Below are 23,999 nucleotides of genomic sequence, written 5' to 3' on the forward strand. Positions count from 1 at the left end.
CTACTGAATTTTTTGGTTTTTGACTATATATTGTTGTTTTCATAATTATAAGACTTATGGGGATGTCTTATTGATTAGGTATGTTTGACAAACATCTTTGTCCTCTCATTGAGGCGTAACTGAGCGTATTTATTGACATCCGTTGAAAGCTATTAATTTTAATGGCTATCAAGACTAAAAATATTTTTTTGAAAACATTTTTGAACATTAACCAATCGTAAACTTATTTTCGGAACTGTAAGTCAGTCTCAGTAATATCAGGACCCTTTTTCCTTCTACTTCAGCCATTTTTTTATCTAGTTAGTGGTTTTATGTTCCAACTATTGGTTTTTTGAATTCGATGTACAAAATTTCATATATTTTTTTAAAAAAATGTATATATATATATATATATATATATACATATATATATATATATATATGTATATATATATATGTATATATATATATATATATATTATATATATATATATATATATATATGTATATATATATATATATATATATATATATATATATATATATATATTTCGTAATCCTGGTTCCTTTTGAAATCTTATCACACTATCTTCGTTTTGATATCTCCCTTTGGCGTAGAGAAGACGTTCAATGGATCATAGATAATGTTCTCAGAGAAAAGCATATGGTTTAAATGGCCCCAAAACTCTTCTCGCACTTTTCTCCTGAATTTTTTGATTTTGACGGTATTTGTTGTTGTTTTCATAGTCAGTAACTCGTTGCAATGTCTTATTGAAGACTTTTGTCGAATGACAGAATGACAGACATTTTTGTCGTCCCATCGATGCATAGTTTAGCGTACTTATTGGCTTCCGTTGGAAATCTATTGAATTTAATGGCGTTGATACTACGGGTTTTCTCAAAAGTTTCCTGGTTTTAATTTAGTTGTTCGTATTTGTTGATTTTTTTGAAGTCATATTGTTAAAGAAGAAGAATTTTTACGGAATTTTTCAATTTTTCGATGGCTTTTCACTCGACACTTTTCTCGCTAATTTTTGAATTTGCTGTTTTTGCCTGTTTTTTTTTCAATCTTTATGTAGCCGTAAAATGCTGACCGATCTCATAAGCTTGTAAGTAAGCATTGAATGAATGGTGTTACTCGAAGCAGTCGTTTTATAGCGAATAGTTATAAAGTTTACGATATTAAACTTTTTCGAAAATTTTGAAATTTTTGAGTTTTTGTTGTTCTTTTTGTCAACTTGTAATTTATTCTCATCATCGAGAGCTCCCATCCAATTCCTTTTATTTTAAAAATTAACATGTCTACTGATATTATCTGATAACTGATGTTTTGTTTGTTGGACAATATTCGTTTTCATAAAAGATTTGTGAGTGGTACATTTGTTTCCTTTTCTCTTCTTTTTGCACATTCGGGTAATAACAGATCCCAATGTTTTTCAAATGTGGCCCAAGTGAAGTTATTTTGTTTTTTTTACAGTACACTTTTAGCTGAATTAGTATAAATAAAAACTGAAATAAAAAGACATTATTCATATAAGGGCTAATGATTTTAATGGCTTCAATAATTTGTGTTTTCGCAAATAATTTGTGTTTGTAATTTTTGGAGTTTTCTGTATTTTTAGTCCGTTCCCAAGGCTTAGTCTAACCAAAGACAGGGACCATTGTTTCCATAATGACTTTTATTAGTTTTTACGCAGAATTATTTTCTTATATGCTAATGATTTTAAGATTTTTGCAATTATTTGGTTTAAAAAATGTTGATTGATTTTTAAATTTTGCCTCATTATTTCTGCTCTTTGTCGACTTGTTACCTAGTCTCATTAGGGAAAGTTTTCATCAGCTGTAGAATTAGGAAAGAGTAATTTTTTGTAGTTAAGCTTTTATCTGATTTCATTTTGACGTTGTTACTAGGTACTTTTAAGTTTAGATTTTGAGTTTTTGCCTTGAAATTTTTGTTTGCTTATTTTGTTGTTTGTTTTTTTTTCTTGTAGTCTTTTTAATGACAGACCTCGTGAGTGTTGTAATGGGGCGTGGCATTATGTAATTCAATTAGTAGTTAGGTTGTTAAACAATTTTGTGGTTGTTAAACAATTTGGTTGTTAATTAAGTTAGGTTGTTAAACAATTATGTCAAAATTGTAGATGAGCTCGGGTCGCAACATCATGTGCGAACGCACATTAAAGAGGCTCCTTGTTTCATTCTGAGCTCAAAAGGTGCACATCTTAGAGATCAGATACCCATGTTTGCATACATCGATCCAAACTTGATTCCCGCGAGTTCTGGTGTTTTCACGGTAGACTTCTAGCGTTTTCCCCGCACTTCCTGATATTTCATCCCGGATTTACCTACGATTTTCTTGATAGTTTGCTGAAAGGTATCCCAATATATTCAATAGTTTGCGCAAAAGATTCCAAAATTCGTGGTAGTGTTATCGAGATATTATCAGTAATAAGAAATGTTAATCCTTGTGGGATTCCCGGTATTATACCGCCAAGAAAAAGGGGAAAATGACCGGACAAATTACCAAGAAGATAGCAATTATACTATATTGATCACTGGGTTGGAATTATCGGCCGCTTTTTGTATGTTGATTTCAAAAATAATAGTTTACATGTCCTTGAATAAAATTTTGTTCACCCCTGTATCGGCTGAGCCCAACTGTTTGTTTCGACTGGCAATCAATCTGATAAAAATGGAAGTAGGAAAAAACGTTAAGATTTTTGAAAAAGAAACCATCTCTAAATCGCATTTAGTAAAACGATTTCTTTTTTCAGCCATAGTAATTTAATAAGTCTATCTTTTGAAGTTTCGCAGGATTCTTTTTTCCTAGGAATAGTTACAATATGTTTACAATAACAAAATTGATCCTGGTCCCATAAAATGGTCTGCAATCTTGATGTAATTTATTTGATGATATCAAGTCATGCCATGGTCTTTCATTCTGAGCTCAACAAGTGCACATCTTAGAGATCATTTTTTTAAATTCTAGAAGAATTTCATTCTTCAAACCCTTCATGAAAGGGGGGTTTGGAAAGTTCATTAAGGCATGACTTCTTTTGTTAAGCCAATTAGGGGCAATGGATACTCTTGGTGAAATTACTAAAAGCGGAAAGACATAAAAACACCCACAAATTTATCTCTCAGTTTTTCATGTTTACCAGTTTTTTTGTATGAATAAACTAAACTGAACAAGTAAGAAAAATTATATGTATTAGATATAACAGAATCCATCCAAATAAATTTTGTTAGAATGATTCCAGTAGCAAGAGAACAGTATCCGTATCTATATCACCAATATTTGGGGAAAAATTAAGCGATTAGTACTGATTAACAATTGTGCACTTTTAGATGGAATTGATGCGGACTTCAAATATCAATAACTAATTTGCAGAAAATAATTTTTTTAATTCACGCGAAAATGAATTTTTCTTCACGAAGTCTAAATTCTTTTTTGATGCTTGGACCTTTATTGTTGCACCTATTGCATATTGGAACGATAATATGAAGCATGTAAAAATTTTGCGTTGCAAAGAAATTGTAATCTTAAAGAGTTTGTTTACAAAAGTTTTCATAAGAACTGTATTTTTCCAATGAAATCTTTTAAATTTCAAACGGTGGCAACCAAAACGTGGTGATATTGTATATCTTTCAAGGAATGTGTGCTGAATTGTGGTTCAATGTTTTGTCAATAGAGGGGAGCCTAAACAACACGAGTAGCCTAAACTGGTAGCCTAAACAACACGAGTAATAGTGGAATCTTTATTTTTGATAAAAAGTACGTTCTACGCAATTAAAATAATATCCATGTACTTTTTTTGCAAAACAATACGGCAAATCGTTTTAGTTTTAAGAAAACGAAATTTATTTTTTTCTGGCTCTTATGAAAAAGACATTTTAGTTCACTCATGTTGTTGTGAGAAGGAATGCTTTTTAAGTCGGGTTAATTGTTTACTTGGAAGAGAACAAATGTTAAATCAAAACTGTTTAGATAATAATGTTTGGAGTGATATTTTAAAAGGAGAAAAGGGTTACATTGTTTCTTTTATCCTCCATGAAACGCTATAGGATCAACATAATGGTCCCATATTTGTTGAATTAATTAGGGCAGATATATATCCTTGGTGGAATTATTTAAAATAGTACCATCAAAAACCAATTTGTTCTTGGCGTTTCGAGTTTCCTGTTTCGCACCTTTTCTTGCATGAAATAGCTAAGAACAATATTAAAATAAACAGTTAAATATATCGAATATAACATAATTCAGCCGAATAAAATGATAACAAAAAATGGCGAAAAAATTAAAGTTTGATTTAGATGCATTTTATTCGATCAAATCTTTGTACTTAATTTTTGCCATGAATTGATTGGGTGAGATATTTTGCATTCAGACAAAAGTTTAAGCTGTTTTTGAAGTGGCGGAAAAGAATTTACGTTTTAAATATCCAGTTTTGGAAATATATTTAAATTTACTGATTGATCAGACAGAGTGAACTTCCACTAATTATATAATTAAGGTGACACGTTCTTGTGGTGGGAATCAGATAATAACTAAATTATTAACAATAATTATATTTAGATATGTCTCTTGGTTAATGTAACGTCGTTTAACAGTTCCAAAGTAAAAATTGTTCGTCATACTTGACATAATCATTATTTGAGAACAGTGTTATGAAATGCATTTTAACAATTCTCTTTGTTCCAAACCTTTCCTATAATTTTCAATCTTATGATTATACATTTTGTTGGATAAGACTTTATCAAAAAAAAAATTGAAGGCTTAACAATCAATTTTTCTTGTACACTGTGGTTAATATTTCGTGTGTTTTTTATATATACATACATACATACCTACATTTGCGCTTGAACTTTGTTGAAAGTGCCTTGTAAAAGTAGTCAAATGTAAGAAACAAAAAGAAACGAAGCATGAAAAGTCTGATGAAAAAAAGATTTATTTTCGATATTCTTTCATTCGATAGATTTACAATTACTGCTAAAGGTAATTGAAATCAAACGTTTTTCGATTTCGTGTGTTATATGAATGAGTCTTTTCTATGTAGACCGACGAAGGATTCTATAGCCTCTTATTCTGAACACCTTTGCTGAAGTTCCCTCTGAAGTATGAGCGTAGTTATTGACCTCCGTTGAAAGCTTTTGAGTGTAATGGCTGTTAAGACTTAATACTTTTTCGAAATTTTTTTTGAACATAAACCGATCCTAAACTTTTCGTGAACTGTTAGTCAGTCTCACTACTAACAAGATCTACTGCAGCCAAAATTTATCTGGTCAGCGGTTTTATCTTCAACTATTAGTTTTAAGCGTTTTTACTGGCTTCCGTTGAAAGCTAATGATTTTAATGGCGTTGATGCTACGAGTTATCTCAAAAATTTCGTGGTTCTAATGCATTTGCTCATTTTTGTTACTTTTTTGAAGTTATATTGATTAAACATAGGAATCCCATTGCTGTAAAAAATTAAATGAAAATAGAAAATTTTTTTCTGAAAAGTTCATGTTTTAATGCCTTCGACACTTTTCTCGCTGATTTTTTTATTGAATTTGCTGTGTTTGCCTGTTTTTGTTCCTTAGGTAGCCGTTAATTGCTGACAGGTCTCATAAGGGTGTAATTGAGGATTGTATGAATGATGTTACCCAAAGCAGTCGGTTTATAGCGAATAGTCTTAAAGTTTCATGTATATTTTCAATTTTTTTTTCTAATTTTTCAGTTTGTTCTTTTTGTCAAATTGTAACTTATTTTCATCAATGAGAGGTACCGTCCAATTTCTAGTATTTCAAAAAATAACATATACTGACATTATTTAACACTGATGTTTTGTTTGATGCACAATATGCGTTTTTATAAACGTTTTTTGAGTGGTCAATTTTTGTGTTTCTTGTCTTCTTTCAGAACAATCGCGTAGTAACAGATCACAATGGTTTCCAAATGTGGCCCAAGTAAACATGTTCAATCTCTCATTTTAAATCCTTCAGCTGAATTAGTAGAAATAACAATTGAATTAAAAATACATATTCAGATAATAGCTAATGATTTTAATGGTAGCATTAGTTTGTGTTCTTTAGTTCGTTTCTATGGCTTGGTCTAATCAAATACAGGTCCTTTTGGTTTTGTAAGGATTTTTAAATTAATTATTAAGGATTTCTAATAAATTTTCATTAAAAGCTAATGATTTATAAGACTTTTTGAAATTTCTTAATTTAAAAAATGTTGAATAAGTTTTGAATTTCTCCTCATTTTTCGTTCTCTTTGTCGACTTGTTACCTAGTCTCATTGAGAAAACTTTCCATCTGCTGTATAGTGAGGAGAAAGTAAATTTGAGTGGTTATGGTTTTAAATTTAGGTATTCAGTTTTTACCTTGAAATTTTTGTTTTTGCTAATTTTGTTGTTTGTTTTTTTCTCGTTGTCTTTTTTAATGTAAACTCAAACATCTATTTTTGTTATCTCTTCATTTGGTTGACAATTAAGTCAAAAATGTAGATGAGCTCGGGTCTGAACATCATGTGCAAACGCACATTAACGAGCCTCCTTGTCTATTTTAGGTACGCATAATGTATCAATAATAACAAGTGATTTCTGCAGTAAGTACCTTAACTTGGTTAAAACAGAAAGATATATGACGTTTCGGTTACTATTTTTGTGAGATGACGTGTTCTTCAGTTGTTCAGGAATGGGAATGGATTAATGAGAATTGGATTTGTGTTTTAGCTGATGTGTGTGTTGGTGTTGGTGTTCATGTGTGTGACTGTGTACTGGACTGTATTCCGAGTGAGGTTCTTCAACTACTACTACCTCTCTCCTCACCACCACACGGACGAATACACTCTCCTATTCAGTGGAATGTTAGTAATCCACTTTGAAGAAGAAAAAAATTATCCTTTGTATCATAAACACAAACTGCCAGTAAGAAAGGAAACAAATACAATTGATACTCGGAAAGGAAATGCAACGGGGCTCTACGGTCCTCACTACGTCTGACCTATTTATTCATTGAATTTTTCAAATGTATTTTTTGTAAAAAACACATTTTACCCGAAATACAGAGATTAGATACTTGCATCCCTTTTAAGTTAGTTCGATCCCCTCTGCCTCCGTGAAGCTGTCTGTGTGAGGATGAACGCTCACTTAACCATAGCTTCAGGTGGAACATAGTCTGACCACCCATGTCTGCGTGGCACCGCGTGAACGTTTTGGGCTCAAAAAAAAGGAGGCCATAATCACGAAAAAGTATTTCTGCTAGCAAATTGAACAGTCTGAAATGTGGGGAAGAAAAATGAAAAGGACAAAATAATTGATAACACTATTTTTTGACGTTGCCTTTGTGTAATGTGGAGGATATTGCTCTTGGGTTCAAGCCCTAAAGCACTCTGGTACTGAAGATGGAAATGAAAAGTGCGCTGAAATTGGTTTCATTTTTTCACTTTTAATCTTAGGAGGGGTTCTAAAATTAGTTCAAATAGCATCATTTGAAGACCACTGGTAATTTTACCCAGACTACTGCCCCTCCCGCACTGCTGAAGCAGGGTACAACTAAATGAGCCTCACCTGTGCCTGTCGTTCAGGAGCAAGTCGTCCGACGTTTGTCGGCTTTTGATCTCTCTCTATCTCTCTAGTAGCATTTTTTAAATTGTACTTCTGACTGCAGAAAAGAATTCCTTTTTGATTGCTGGCTTTTGGTGACTGATTTAGTTAATAACTTATGACAGTTAACTAATATGTTTTAGGCTGCTGTGTCGTTTGACTCCCTCGATCTGTCTGAATTTCCTGGGCGTGACTCACATGGACAGTCACGTGAGCAACAATAACGGCCAGGTGCCCTGCGAGTTCACAGAGGTATGTATAAATCAGATGACTATATAACTTATGTTGCCAACTATAACGCTTATTACTTTTGAAAGCTCGTCTATACTCCAAAACCTTGATCTTTTAAGACTATTTTTACTGAAGACTTGAACTGTTGAAGACTATTTTTAAGTTGTACAGGCTTGCTTCATTTTAATGTTACAGAAGACCGGAGACTGAAAAGCAGATCTATGTAGATCTCACATCTGTCCGCTTAATCATGTGATATGACATGATACCTAATTGATTAAAGAATAGTATTTTTAATATAATTTTGAAGCAGTTACTACTTCAATTGTAAAAGATGTCCTTTAATGCATTTCGAGCTCCTGAAGGGGTACTAACGACAGTTAGTCAAAAGAGTTCCAGGTGCCCGGATTAAGATCAAGCTTGCAGCCTTTGATTGGCTGATTAGTACAGAAATTTAAAAATAAAGTTTTGAAACCAAGTAACTTCAATAAAACCAAGTAACTTCAAAAGTCATTACAACCATCAGCTTACAAATAGAAAAAATACAATAAAATCACATCTAATTCCATGGGACCAGCCAATGGGACCTGTCATTAGTGAAACAAAGTCATAAGGCTACAAAAATATTACAAATGCAGGCAAGAGTGAGAAAATCACAAATAATTTACGAAAGCGCAATTATGAGCGCAGAAGCCGTTATAATATTACCTATTCACTGAAAATATTAAATGCGATCTTCATTGGAATATCAAATGGGCCTCTTTTTAAAGGGGGCTGAGCGAAAGGATAACAAAAAAAACAACTATTGATCGGAGTCATGAAAGGATCGGTCAAAACACAATAGAAAAGAAAAATGCTTTCTTTAGCAAGAAAGTTGTTGGACCTGTCATTTTTGAAACCAAGTAACAGGTTGACGAAAACAAGAGCAAAAAGGACAACAATCAAAATTCATCGATATTCTTCAAAGCAAATAATTTCAAAATCAAGAAACCATTGGCTATCAACTGAAGATAGAAATTAAGTTCACTCGTATCTCCATAGGAAGCCACTGCGAGATATCCTTGTCCAAAATATTTCATACTATTACAATGAGAACACCAAACAAGTTAAAAGTTGAAAGATCAGTTAAAATTTGCTAGAAATTTTTGAGGCCATCATAAAAACTTTTTGTTTAAACTCTCTATATTTGTTAAATCGAGCTTCCCTCCAAAGCCAATTGGAACTTTTGTTATTGAGATGAAGCGATAAGATTTAAGAGAGAAACATAAATATAGGCAAATTTTACAAAATCAGAAATTTTGAGGAAATTTAATATCAAAGTATAAAAACGTTAAGTTAGTGAAATATAACTTCGCATAGCATATTATTTTTTGTTTCACTAAGAAAAGAAGAAGACATGTCATTAATGAAGATAAGCTAAAGCTCATCAGCAATATGATTGAAAAATATAAAGTTTGAAAGTCATAAAAGCAAATTGTTATCAACTGAAGGCATTAAATAGTTATACTAGTAGTTCTCTGTATTGGTGATTGGACCACTGATTAATTAGAGAAAACCATGAAAAGAAAAACAAACGCAGGCAGAACGTTCACTAAAAGTTTACTATTGCACTGTCAGAGCCACAATGAACCACGAGCTTTTCGCTGAAATTAGTATCTGCTTATTGCGCCTCATTGGAACGTAAGTGGTCTTTCTTTATTTCAAGATACATTTGAAAGCTGGCTTGTATCTAATTGGCATGGCATACAAAAACAAAACAAAGCGGAAAAATTAAAAACAGCGCTACTTACAATCCCAATCATTTCTGATTCTAAACCCATCATTCTATCCCATCAACATGATTCTAAAAATCCACGATGAGACCAAAACTTGTCTTGCATTACAATGCCTCTATTAAAAACACTCAATTTTTAAAAATTTTAGCGTAATACTTAATTTGGCAATTTAAAATCTTTGTATATCAAAAAGGGATATAATTTTGATAGATATGCACTTAAATAAGCAAAAGGCTGACAAACAATTCCAGAACCCTTATAGGAAGCTAAAATAAAAATGGCCCTAATTTTAATAAGGAATGTTTTGTCAGCAGTCTTAGGTCAGTATTTCCGCCAACTTTGGAGAATTCGGCTGAAGCCTCAAATTTGGTTTAGTTTTTCATGAAAGAAAATCCGAGTTTTCAAAAATCTACGCGTATTTTTAACCATGCATTTCAGCAACTCTTCTCAATCCTTTAATGTAAAAGCAATAACTTTTTTCTTGTCAATTGTAAAATAATAGCAAATTTGGCAGAAATTCTGGCGAAGATTATGGAAATTGTGAAAAAGAACCTAAAACAGCGGAATGTTCACAAAATTTTATACCTCGACAACCACGCCGAAAAAAGCAATACAAAGTCTTTTTTTGATGTTCTACGCTTGACGGGCATTTTAGTGATGCCACTCACAACTCTATATGATGAATATATGGATCGGTCAAAAATGACTGTACAAAAAACCCAGTTGAACATAGTTTCCCCCCACTATGGTATATCAATTTAGAATCATTTTTAGAGAAGAGCAGGTTGTTTTTTGTAACCTGCTCTCTGAAACTGCACCAAATCAGGAAAAAATATTTCAGTATAATATAACCTGTAAAAACTACCATTAATTCACCAGTCTTCGTGTTTCCTCAAATGAACCAACCAGGAAGTATTCTGCAATTTTTGGAGCCGAAGAAATTTTAATTGTTTATTTGCGTTTTTACGATTTCAAGCCGCTTAATAAATGGGACTACGTGTAAACACCAAACAAAGCGACATGATATATCATCTTAACAGTGGTGTGTGGAAGATTGATTAAAAGCTGTAATGTATATTGAATAGGGAGCTTCTGAAAACACTAAGAATTTTAATTGATTGACAGCTATTTTGAGATACTGCGATTTAACTGAGCAAGTATTGGAATCAATGTTTGTGTTCTTTTGCAAATATTGTCACCCAACATCAAATGATTCGAATTAATCTCATGAATAGTTAATAAATAACTCCACGTTCCAAAATCGACCCGTTTGTAAGAAAATAACGGTTGTGGGGAAAGATTCTTGTTAAGGAAAATACCAAAGAAGTCAACAATGGTTGTGAAGATGATGGCGCAAACCATTATACTGCCATCATAAAACTATACAATCAATTTGAAACAAGTTTTTAGTCCCCAGACTTTTACAGGCCGATAATGTTAACAAATTTTCAAAAGAAGCATTTGGATTCGTAATAATATTATTAAATTGTTTTCTGGCGCTATTATTACAACAAATTTACTAAATGTCCACAAATTATTAAGAGAAAGCCCGAGCGAGATCGCTATCTAAACTTAATGTAAACAAGTCCATCTGTAGGCTTGAAATTATTCCGATATTTTGTTATGTAACATGTTTATGATGGATAAAGAAATTCTTCCCTTAGGCCAAAAGTTTTTGGGTTCATAGTAAGTTGTATTGGTTGTTTTGTATGCTTAGGTGATGGGGCATTTGGACATAGTCTATTTCATTTCGGATGGCTTCAACATCTACTTCCCCCTAGTCCTCTTAGTTCTGTGTCTCTGCACCCTGTTCAACGTGGGCTCTCATATCCTCTCCTTCATCGGGTTCCAGCAGTTCATGGGGGACGGAGAGCTAACGAGTGAATTGATCGACGAGGGACAGCAACTTATCAAGAGAGGTATTTAAACTTTAATATGAGGTGTTTAAACTTTAATATGACTTTATTATGAAGTGCGTTCTTTTAGTTTATATTATCTAGCACGTTGAACAACCAGTTTGTTTTTCGTAAACGTGTTTTGTTACCTGGCGACGTTAGGGGAAGATTTTGCATTGGTTCTAAGATCTGCACTCGGAAAAAGGTCAACAGCTTTTGTATTTATTCATTTCAGCTGAATCTTGATGTGGCGTTTAATATGACTTTATTATGAAGTGCATTCTTTTAGTTGATATTATCTAGAACGTTGAACAACCAGTTTTTTCTTCGTAAACGTGTCTTGTTACCTGGCGACGTTGGGGGAAGATTGTAGAATGGAACAGAGTCGTTAAGTAATATTATCCAAGGAAATTGAGGCGGATTATCAGCTTACCGGTTCTCTAGCAAGTGAAGCGGTGTACGAGTGAGAGTGCCATCGGGGGTGGAACAATGTGAGAGTAGGTTGCGGGGGTAATTGTTTCAGGGAATTTAGTTTTGTAATGGTTCTAAGATCTGCACTCGGAAAAAGGTCAACACTTTTTGTAGTAATTCATTTCAGCTGAATCCTGATGTCGTAATTCAAAATGTAAATTCGAGTTTTCTTAAGTTTTCGAAATATTGATGACGATTATATACTTTCGGGACATAACTATGTTTCATTTACACTGCTGCCTATGCAACTTAAGCTATGTAATCGGGTACCTAATAGAAAAATCCTGCTTTTAGAACACCGAAGAATCGACCGGGAGAACAGAGGTGAACAGAGACGGAAAGAGTGGGATGAACGTCTGAACAAAGCGGGGAGAGATCCATCAGATGCATTCAACAGAGGGGGAGGGGGAGGCATGGGAGCGGACAATGACGACATCGAGTCCGCAGTAGGAAGCAAACCTCAACTACCCCCGTACTCTCAGGGCGGAGGAAGGCGAGCTCCAGGAGCTAGGAGTGCTCACAGCGAGGCTATCAGAGGTGTGTACTGAGTAAATACTTTGGTGACAATAATGTCCAGCGTGAGGTTTTATTTTCTGCGTTGTTTTCCGTGAAAACGTTAATTATCATTTGAATTATCATTAATCAGGGACCAATAATTTATTTGGGAAGATCAAAAGACAGGTGAAATCTGTCCGTGAATCTGTGAGCGATATGTAAGAGATACTCGCGAAACTGTTAAAAATGGGACGGCAGGCTGAAGTTGTGGCTCTGATTAACAGAGAAGGGCACTATAGTCTAATTAGTAGATTGAACAACGCCTACTTTGAACTTGCTGAAAAGTACATCTGTTCTCGAGTTGACGAAAGGCTTCGGGAGCGCTTTTAAGTTCCTCTCACGAAAAGAACTGGAACTGGACCTTTTTCCAGTATCTTTTAATCGTAAATGGGCCTCGACAGCTGTATGAACTGTTCATAAACGTCACCTCATGAAACTCGATGGAGAGATTTTAATACGAGCATTTATTCCAGCGGATATTTGCCAAATTTTGAGTACACCAACGGGACTGCAGTTGGCAATTGTGTATCTAATTAGCCGAAAAGAACAGTACAGTCGATTCAGTAGATTGAACAACGCGCTCCTTAGGTTTGCTCAAAAGTAAAACATCTGTTTCTATCGGTCATGCAAGTTCAGATATCAGAAATCATCTCGACAAAAGGTCTGCATCCAGCACAGGCATGGTGACGAAAGACTTCGGGTGATTTGTAAAGCACTTCTAAACAAAAGGGCTGGACTTTTTTTTAGCGGCGAAGCGATAGCTGAGGCTTTTATTGACCTTCTCTTGTTTTTTTTTACTTCGTCCTCAAGATTTTTGTTACAACCATATGACGTCACAATCACTTCAAATCTGCTTTTTAAAATTCGTTCCTGCAATTCCAACTAAATTGCATGTTTGACGTATGTTTTCACTCTTATTGGAGCGATTTTTAATTGCTCTCAAACAAAGTTTGTAGCAATTATATTAGTCCTATTGGTCTTTTTTATGAGATTTTTTCTTGACCAAGTTTTGGTCGGACGCATTTGACTTTTCGTCCTCAAAAATGGGATAAACTGGTAGCGCCCAGCGGGCATTAAGTGCTCTTAGAGCCTTTCAGCTCTGTTTCAGCTCAAATTGTTTTGGAGACTCATACTTATGGTGTGAAGGGCGGTTCTTAGAGGTCGAAGACACCCCAATTGTTGACCCCCCCCAACTCTTGCCCCTACCCCAACACTGCGATGTTGACCCCCCACCCCACTGGTGCCCCCTTCCCCCGTGGCTTCGCTCGAACAACCGATCGCTAAAAGCACGCAATTTTATACCGATTTTCACAATTTTTTTTTGAGATTTTTTGAAAATTTTTGTCGTTTTTTGAGTTTTTGAGCCATAGGTGTCAAGGAACCTCCTCTAAGGTTTTATAATAGGTTACTGCATAATTTCTAGTGGTAGTGTAATGGTTTCAGCAATTTTATGAAATTTTAGCTTTTTTTTAAATTTTGCATTTTTTCAATTTTGACATTTATTGTCATTATTAAAGTTTTTCAGCCTAACAGAAAAGCTCCGTTAGGTTTTGATAATAAGTTAATGGAAAATGTTTTATGGCCATGGATTAGACTTCAACTTTTATTATCACCAATCTTAGCTGTTTTTTTTTTAATTTTTTGTCATTTTAGCAATTTTTTAATGTTTTTAATTTTTTGTATTTTTTATGGTCTCCAGCCTCAAGAGCCACATTACCTCCTCTAGGGTTTGATTGTAGGCTACTGCATAGCTTCTGGATATAAGGGATTGTTCTTCAAGATTTTGATATCAGCAATTTTTTAAAAATTATTTGCAATTTTTTCAAGGTTTTCGATTTTGTTTTCCGGCACCAGGGTCCTAGGGACCTCCTCCAAGGTTTTATGATAAACTGTAGCATAGTTCTTGGAGTTAATGGAATGGTTATCAGTATTTCAATGACTCCAGGTTTAGCAATCTTTTGATAAATTTTGATATTATTTTTCATAATTTACGGAAAATTATTATCTTGTCCCAAGTTAAAAGATCTTTGAGCCAGTGAATCTATTTAAAGTTTGAAATAGGGATTCTGGATAGTCTCCTGAGATGATGAAATGGTTTTGGAGAGTTTAATATCGTGAATTTTAGCAAGATTTTGTTTAAATTTGCGATTGTTTCCACAAATTTTGGATATTTTTGTACTTTTCTGAGTTTAAAGATCATTACTGGCCAACGAAATTTTTCAAGTCTTGCAGATAGGTTACTTGACCTAACTCCAGGGACAAAAATTAGTTTAGAACATTTTCACTGCGAAATCTGGAAACTTTTCTTTTAAATTTTGCAAAATTTGCAAATTTTTAAAGTATCAGTTTTTTATTTGATTTATTTACTAACAAGGCTAGAAAACTAAAAGTTGCGGGTTCGACTCAAGCTAAAGCTAGCCTCACTATACCTTGGCTTGCTACTGGAGAATTCAAACGCTCGCCAATCGTTTGAGAGCATTTCGCCCGACGTTAGTCGGTTATGGTTTTGTCTATTCGCCTGATTGTTTTTGTGCAAACGTAACTTACTTAATTCTCAGAAATTACTTCCTCACTCTCAAATTGATTTTACTTTAATTCAAAGAGATAAGGTCAAGTGAGTATGTGTTACTCCATTTGAAGGTTAATTGAGAGCGGCTATTACAAATAGCAAAAAAGTTAAACGGATTCTTAATCAAAATATAACATCTGAGCATTTAATAAAATAGTTTTTTTTTGTCTTTCTTTTACTATAATTTTCAGACTTCAGATCTACGAAGCTATTGCGGTTTTTTTCTGTCATCTCCCAGCTAGGTTAGTAGCTTTAGGCCGTAAACGGGCTTCGGCAGCTCTCTGAACTTTTTATTAAGGCGACTTCTGAGTTCCATGAAACTCGATTAACGAAATTAAAAGGAGGTCTCATTTAAAGGTTATACCAGACCTTGGATTGAAAAGATTTTGATATTTGCTAAATTTTGAGCGTGAATGGAAGCGTTATATACAACAACAGTAGAAATAAAAAAACGTCATTTTTTAAGCAATACAGTTCTAAATTCTAACGTTTTTCTGCATTAAATCGAGCCCAATGTCTGCAACTTTAAAAGAAAGTTGTTACCTACTGTTTGTTTAAGCCCGCAGATCTCATCTTACTGTATTTTTGCCTAAACGGAATGATTTTTGTCAGATCTCTCTCTGCTGCTGGAAGTTTTTCTCTTTAGAGCAGCACCTGCTTCTTTACTACTCTTCCGTCTTTTTAAAATCTGTTTAATTCCTCTCAAACGAAGTTTGTAGCAATTATATTAGTCCTATTGGTCTTTTTCATGAGATTTTTTTCTTGACCAAGTTTTGGTCGGACGCATTTGACTTTTTGTCCTCAAAAACGGGATAAACTGGTAGCGCCCAGCGGGCATTAAGTGCTCTTAGAGCCTTTCAGCTCACTAGTCTTCAAGTATGCGATTATGTTTTGGAGCACAGAATATATTTTGGAGACATGCTTTTGGCTTTTGGTGCGAGGGGCGGTTCTTGCCCCCCCCTCGCGCTGGGCTCACTTACGCCCTTTCAATTAAGCTAAAGCTAGCCTCAGTCGAGATGGCGAAAGACTTCCCGGGTGGGCTTCTATGCTTTTCTCACGAGAAGAACTGGACCTTTTTTGGTATCTTTTAAATGTCAACGGGCCTCGACAGCTCTATGAACCGTTCATACAGGTCACCTCATGAAATTCGATGGGGAGATTTTAATACAAGCATTTATTCCAGTGGATATTTGCTAAGTGTTGAGTACACCAATGGGACTGCAGGTGGCAATTGTGTATCTAATTAGCCAAAAAAACAGTACAGTCGATTCAGTAGATTGAACAATGTACTTTGGGTTTGCTCAAAAGTAAAACAACATCTGTTTCCATCAGTCACGCAAGTTCAGATATCAAACATCATCTCGACAAAAGGTCGGCATTCAGCACAGACATGTCGGCAAAAGACTTCGGGTGATTTGTAAAGCACTTCTAAACACAAGGGCTGGACTTTTTTAGCCGCAATGCGATAGCTGAGGCTATCACTGACCTCATCTTGGTCTTTTTTACTTCGTCCTCGAGATTTTTGTCACGACCATATGATGTCACCATCACTTGAAATCTGCTTTTTTAAAATTCGTTCCTGCAATTTCAACTAAATTGCTAGTTTGACATATCTTTTCACTCTTATTGGAGCGAGTTTTTTGTTCATTCGCCTTATTAACTTTTTGTGCACACGTAACTTAGACTTCCTCACTCTGAAATTGATTTAAGAAGGTCAGGTGAGTGTGTGTTACTGCATTTGAAGGCTATTTGAGAGCGGCTATTAGAAATAGCAAAAAAGTTAAACGGATTCTTAATCAAAATATAACATCTGAGCATTTAATAAAATAGTTTTTTTTTGTCTTTCTTTTACTATAATTTTCAGACTTCAGATCTACGAAGCTATTGCGGTTTTTTTCTGTCATCTCCCAGCTAGGTTAGTAGCTTTAGGCCGTAAACGGGCTTCGGCAGCTCTCTGAACTTTTTATTAAGGCGACTTCTGAGTTCCATGAAACTCGATTAACGAAATTAAAAGGAGGTCTCATTTAAAGGTTATACCAGACCTTGGATTGAAAAGATTTTGATATTTGCTAAATTTTGAGCGTGAATGGAAGCGTTATATACAACAACAGTAGAAATAAAAAAACGTCATTTTTTAAGCAATACAGTTCTAAATTCTAACGTTTTTCTGCATTAAATCGAGCCCAATGTCTGCAACTTTAAAAGAAAGTTGTTACCTACTGTTTGTTTAAGCCCGCAGATCTCATCTTACTGTATTTTTGCCTAAACGGAATGATTTTTGTCAGATCTCTCTCTGCTGCTGGAAGTTTTTCTCTTTAGAGCAGCACCTGCTTCTTTACTACTCTTCCGTCTTTTTAAAATCTGTTTAATTCCTCTCAAACGAAGTTTGTAGCAATTATATTAGTCCTATTGGTCTTTTTCATGAGATTTTTTTCTTGACCAAGTTTTGGTCGGACGCATTTGACTTTTTGTCCTCAAAAACGGGATAAACTGGTAGCGCCCAGCGGGCATTAAGTGCTCTTAGAGCCTTTCAGCTCACTAGTCTTCAAGTATGCGATTATGTTTTGGAGCACAGAATATATTTTGGAGACATGCTTTTGGCTTTTGGTGCGAGGGGCGGTTCTTGCCCCCCCTCGCGCTGGGCTCACTTACGCCCTTTCAATTAAGCTAAAGCTAGCCTCAGTCGAGATGGCGAAAGACTTCCCGGGTGGGCTTCTATGCTTTTCTCACGAGAAGAACTGGACCTTTTTTGGTATCTTTTAAATGTCAACGGGCCTCGACAGCTCTATGAACCGTTCATACAGGTCACCTCATGAAATTCGATGGGGAGATTTTAATACAAGCATTTATTCCAGTGGATATTTGCTAAGTGTTGAGTACACCAATGGGACTGCAGGTGGCAATTGTGTATCTAATTAGCCAAAAAAACAGTACAGTCGATTCAGTAGATTGAACAATGTACTTTGGGTTTGCTCAAAAGTAAAACAACATCTGTTTCCATCAGTCACGCAAGTTCAGATATCAAACATCATCTCGACAAAAGGTCGGCATTCAGCACAGACATGTCGGCAAAAGACTTCGGGTGATTTGTAAAGCACTTCTAAACACAAGGGCTGGACTTTTTTAGCCGCAATGCGATAGCTGAGGCTATCACTGACCTCATCTTGGTCTTTTTTACTTCGTCCTCGAGATTTTTGTCACGACCATATGATGTCACCATCACTTGAAATCTGCTTTTTTAAAATTCGTTCCTGCAATTTCAACTAAATTGCTAGTTTGACATATCTTTTCACTCTTATTGGAGCGAGTTTTTTGTTCATTCGCCTTATTAACTTTTTGTGCACACGTAACTTAGACTTCCTCACTCTGAAATTGATTTAAGAAGGTCAGGTGAGTGTGTGTTACTGCATTTGAAGGCTATTTGAGAGCGGCTATTAGAAATAGCAAAAATTTGAACGGACTCTTAATCAGAATATAAAATTTCAGCATTTAATAGTTTTTTTGTCTGTTTCTTTTACTATAATTTTCAGACTGCAGATCTACGAAGCTATTTTCTGTCATCTCCCAGCTTTGTTAGTACTTTTGGTTCGTAAACGGGCCTCGGCAGCTCTATGAACTTTTCATGAAGGCAACCTCAGAGTTTCATGTTTCATGAAAATCGATTTTAACAAAATTAAAAGGAGATATCTCATTTAGAGGTTATACCAGACCTTGGATTGAAAAGATTTTGATATTTGCCAAATTTTGAGCGTGAATGGAAGCATTATTTACAACAGCAGTATGAGCTCAATGTCCGCAATTTTTGTAAAAGAAAGTTGGTACCTACCTTCTGTTTTAGCTCTCAGTATAAGATCTCATCTTAGTGTATTTTTGCCTAAACTGTGTGATTTTCGTCAGATCTCTCTGCTGCTGGAGGTTTTTATCTTTGAAGGAACACCTGACTCTTTACTACTCTTCCGTCTTTTTTAAAAATCTTGTTTAATTGCTCTCAAACGAAGTTTGTAGCAGTTATATTAGTCCTGTTGGTCTTTTTCATGCGATTTTTTGCTTGACCAAGTTTTCGTCGGACGCATTTGACTTTTTGTCCTCAAAAACGAGATAAAGAGGTAGCGCCAAGTGGGCATTAAGTGCTCTTATGGTCTTTCATCTCACTAGTCTTCAAGTATGCGATTCACAGATTCTGTTTTGGAGACTTATACTTTTGGTGCGAAGGGCAGTTCCTGCCCCCCCCCCCCCCACTGTTGCCACCCCATCAGCCCCCAGGTGCACCCCCCGCGCTGCGCTCACGACCTTTCATTTAAGCTAAAGCTAGCCTCACTAAACCATACCTAGCTACTTACGAACTCAACCGCTCGCCGGTCTTTTGAGAGCGATTCGCCCGACGTTAATCGGTTATGTTCTTTATTTTATTGATCAGTTACCTAATCCCGCCTCGGCTCTAATTGTATACCTAAAACTGTAGATGATCCACATTTTAATTTGTTCCACGAATCTAGGAAAGAAAGAGGTGTCCCTGAAGTTTACGAAGCATTATTTCTTGAGCTTCTGGATAAATGTGTTCAGAAAGAATGAAAAGGGATCTCTTTTATCTGTTCTACTTATATTTTTATAGAATCAAATTTGGTTAAGGTCAAATTAGCCGCCATTTAGTTTTGCCCGCAAAAAATTAAAATGAAACTATTAAGATCGCGCTCCGGGATAAGTTACTAGCTAATATTCATTAACTTCTCTTCGTTTATTTTCCAAATTTCGTCAAAATCAATCAACTCGTTCGAAATACACATTAAAATCTACTTTTCTTCAGACAGCATTTTGTCAGCTCGTTTGGGTGTCTTCTAAATTTTACCTGGGCTTAGTATCCATGCCTCCTTTCCCTTTTTTGATTGATTGCACAGAGTAAAATGTCGGCACTTGAGTAGCATATTTCGTCGGAACTGTTGATTTGAAGTCGAGGGCCTTGTGCTAATCTATTCCTTTATCTTTACGTCGACAGTAGTAGTTGCAGTAATGAAAGACTTTATTTCCTTTGTACAGGGTTATCAAATATTGAAAATCGTCGCAAGAATTATAAGATAAATGACAAAAATAAATTTATTTATCAAACAGATGGGTTTTCTGTTTATGATTATCAGGTAACAGTTCATCAAAAGTAAAGTTCAAAAATAAAATACTAGCATTCCATATCCATTCCATGGTAACACTTAGTTCATGCATTTCTTGCAGCTAAAAGTGTTTTCATGGCCAGGTTAGATAGAAAACGGCTTCATTTAGTTGTTTCAGCTTTCAAAGTGCTTTTGAGCTTCCAATTCTGTCAACTGTTTTTAGCGCCAGAGTAAATATTTAATTGTTGTCAATAAAGTGGAATCAATACTGAGCACGTAAAATGGGATATTTATCGAACTTCATATTTCTGTTCAATTGTTCTCAAGCGATATTTGAAGCAGTTCAATGTTTGTAGCTTTTCAACATCTGTAAACATGATGCTGAATTCTTTTTCTGACTCGAAGATTGTTAATGGCCGCCGTCAGCCTGTCAACGGCTATTAGTTAGGCGCTCTCCTTTTTATTACAATTCAAAGAATTTGAATTATGTTTCTTTTTTTAAAGAAACGGGAAGTGGACTGAAAAAGCGAGTGCTTTTGGGGCGTTAATTTTTTTCGCTCTAATTTTAAAGCAGAGTGAGAAAACAGTGTTTGAACAGAAGTTCGCTTTTTCGCTAGTGGTTTTTTGTTCACATTTTAATCAAAGTTTATTAAATCGTTTGCTAGCTGGCATTAGTAATATGCTTAATAACCTTTAGTTTTGAAGCTGAATTAAATGTAATTTTAGAATCTAACCGAATATGCAGGATCTAAACACCAAATAAGAACGCTTTGACACTTAGAAAAATTATGTGAAATTTTATCTTCTAATTTTTTTATTTTCTGTTTTAATCCCAATGTGCGTCAAGCGGGTCAAGGGTGGCGATTTTCCGGCACTTTGCCGGCTATGTTTATTGTTCCAACATATCTATTGAAATGGCAGAATATTTATGCGTGGTGGTGTTTTGTATAGACCAGATCGGAATTTTGTATATGCATCCTAGAAAATTTAAAGGAGTAGAATCATTTTCGTTAGCAAATGAGAGGGTTTATATTAACTGTAACTTTGCAAGCGGGTGATATACGTACTGATATCGGGAGGGTGTAGGGTATAATAGTACGAATATTGATATATTTTCTAATTTTTCTGTTGATAATTTTCTGCCAATTCTTTTTCAAGGTTGAATATTTGCATCTTCTCATGAGACCTTATTTTTTGCAGTCTTTTTATTTAAATTCAAAGGGTTTTAAATGTATTGGGACGCACTTCGAATATCGGTTCACACTTTTATTTTGACTAGTTGTCGGTAAAAAAACAAAGTGGAGTCGTGATTTTGGTCTTGCGGGAGAAGTGAAACGAGGGAATAACGAGTAATTTTAGTTTAAAGGCAGGAAATCTGCTTTTACACCGTCGCGGAAAAATTGCTTTAACACTTTGAGAGATGATTATTGTTCTCTTTTTTGATCTTTAGAGTTTCTGCTCGAATGATTTTAAATGTGATACATGTTTTGATATGGCATGGTTGAAACGTTATAAGGCCCGCAAAAAACTGACGGTTTTAAGCTAAACGAGAACTGAGGGCTTTAATTTCTTGTTTTGTCACTTAGTCTCATTAATTTCGGGTGGCATTTGTTCTGTAGCAGCAAAGTCGTGTTTCTGCTCGAATGATTTTAAATGTGATACATGTTTTGATATGGCATGGTTGAAACGTCATAAGGCCCGCAAAAAACTGACGGTTTTAAGCTAAACGAGAACTGAGGGCTTTAATTTCTTGTTTTGTCACTTAGTCTCATTAATTTCGGGTGGCATTTGTTCTGTAGCAGCAAAGTCGTGTTTCTGCTCGAATGATTTTAAATGTGATACATGTTTTGATATGGCGTGGTTGAAACGTTATAAGGCCCGCAAAAAACTGACGGTTTTAAGCTAAACGAGAACTGAGGGCTTTAATTTCTTGTTTTGTCACTTAGTCTCATTAATTTCGGGTGGCATTTGTTCTGTAGCCGCAAAGTCGTGTTTAGTTAATGATGTAAATTCAAGTGTAACGCTTTTAACGACTTCGATGTCGTGTAGATGTTTTCGATGTCTGTTGCTTAGTTTCCCTAACTACAGTATTGCCTCTATACAAAGTTATAATCTTTTGTGTGGCATCCTTTCTACTTAGATCTAGCACTTGGAATTAGTGACTTGGACGCAACTGTTTTTATTATAAGATTGCCCATTTTTATTATTATAAGATTGTTATTTGCCCGTTTTATATTGTTTTTGTTATTCTGTTACTTAATTCTCATTACTCACAGGTGTCAATGGCTCTGTAGCTAGCCACATGTTAACTATTTTGATTTTTTGAGTATGAGCTTGTATGTCATCTTTGGTTTTTTTGTTCTTTTTTTTGTTCTGTCAGTTTTTAATAGTAGCCCTCGTCATCTCAGATTGCTGTTAAAGCGGCCCTGTGAAAAGTCGAATAAATATTTTTTTTGCTTTACCTCATTTTGCCGCTTTTTCAACATGAAATAAATTTTTGCATTTTTGACTTCTCTAGGTGAGTTTCATTCTTCGATCATTCTGCCCAACGTGCTCTTGAACAGTATGTGACAAGCAAAGCAATCCAAAATGAACAGAATCTTGAATAGCGAAATGAAAAACAAAAACGGGATAAACCCTTAGAGCCCAATTTTAGATGCCCGCTACTTGAACTCGATTCTTATAAATCTCTGTTACCACCTCTAATGCCTTTTGTTTTTACACTAGCTATGTTTTCTATTATTAAGGAACAGGAGTATGTCTAACATTGAGTTCAAAAAAGTTCGCACTTTTTGATTTGCACAGAAAACAATGTTATGTTTTTTTTAATCCCCGGGGTTATGTGAATCAACGGCGGCTAGTTTCCGCCAATCTGCTGAATAAATTTTTCATTAATTGCAAGCACATGAAGCTATCAAATGAAATTTTTTTATCTGTTCAATGATTTGAATTCAAATCTAATGGTTTTAACTACTTTGAGGCCAATTATTTTTTGAAAGTAGTAGTAATTTTTGGAGTTTTACCGTTTTGTAGTTATTTTTTTTGATGCTCGGATTGGTGTTGGTGCCCGGTTTCAAGTGCTCTCTAATTAATTATATGTTAATTTGATTGGTCCTGTGTGCCCAGATCTAACGCTTTTAATGATTGACGCGACTTTTTTTATATAAGTGATTTTTCTTTGCCCGTTTTTATAGCCATTTTTTGTGTTCTGTGTGCTAGTCCCATTAATAACAAGCTTTTGGCTGTCCAATAAGGCATATTTGAATCTTAAATATTTGAATGTATGTATAATTTTTACTTTGGCACTAGTTGTTTTCAAAAGATTTGAATGATTTGTTTGGGTTTTTCCTGTTTTTGTTGTTAAGTTGAGTAGTCTGAATATTGACAGTACTAATTTTTTTCTCTGATTATAGGTTTTTTTTGGCCAATATCTCTAGTTAATTGCCAAGGTTTTTTTTATCCGCGCACCATTTTCTTTAAAAAATTGTTTTTGATCGTTACCTTCTTTTGTTACCTGGTATTTTTGAAAGAGGCCAGATGCTTTCTAAGTATAGATTGTTTAGCAGATAAAATTTGAAATCCGTTACTTAAGTACGTTGTGGCAATTTGTTTACATAAACATTGATAAAAATTGATTTTTGACCAATCTTTTGTCCTTTTTTGTCTCATTGGGTTTTTAGAACTTGATGTTTGCTGTACCAAGTTTTATAGCAGGAAGGTTTTAAAGATGTTTTGGGACCTTATAGGGGCAGCTCTTAGGGTTGATCAACCTTTCGATTTCAGAACTGCGAAAATGCCACTGTTTTTTTGTGCTTTGTCAAACAAAATAT

General features: G+C 34.8%; 1 protein-coding gene across 1 annotated transcript in view; it reads left to right on the plus strand.

Moving 5' to 3' along the window:
* Positions 1-23,999, plus strand: part of LOC142353718 (G-protein coupled receptor-associated protein LMBRD2-like) — a 42,747-nt gene that overhangs the window by 16,754 nt on the left and 1,994 nt on the right. Inside the window, exons 9-12 of the mRNA XM_075406050.1 lie at positions 6,699-6,832; positions 7,715-7,823; positions 11,295-11,496; positions 12,238-12,480. Of these exons, the coding sequence (XP_075262165.1) occupies positions 6,699-6,832; positions 7,715-7,823; positions 11,295-11,496; positions 12,238-12,480 (688 nt within the window). The remainder of the gene's footprint in view (positions 1-6,698; positions 6,833-7,714; positions 7,824-11,294; positions 11,497-12,237; positions 12,481-23,999) is intronic.

Source organism: Convolutriloba macropyga, chromosome 14 (genome assembly GCF_964194025.1).
Source record: "Convolutriloba macropyga chromosome 14, txConMacr16.3, whole genome shotgun sequence".
NCBI lineage: Eukaryota > Metazoa > Xenacoelomorpha > Acoela > Convolutidae > Convolutriloba > Convolutriloba macropyga.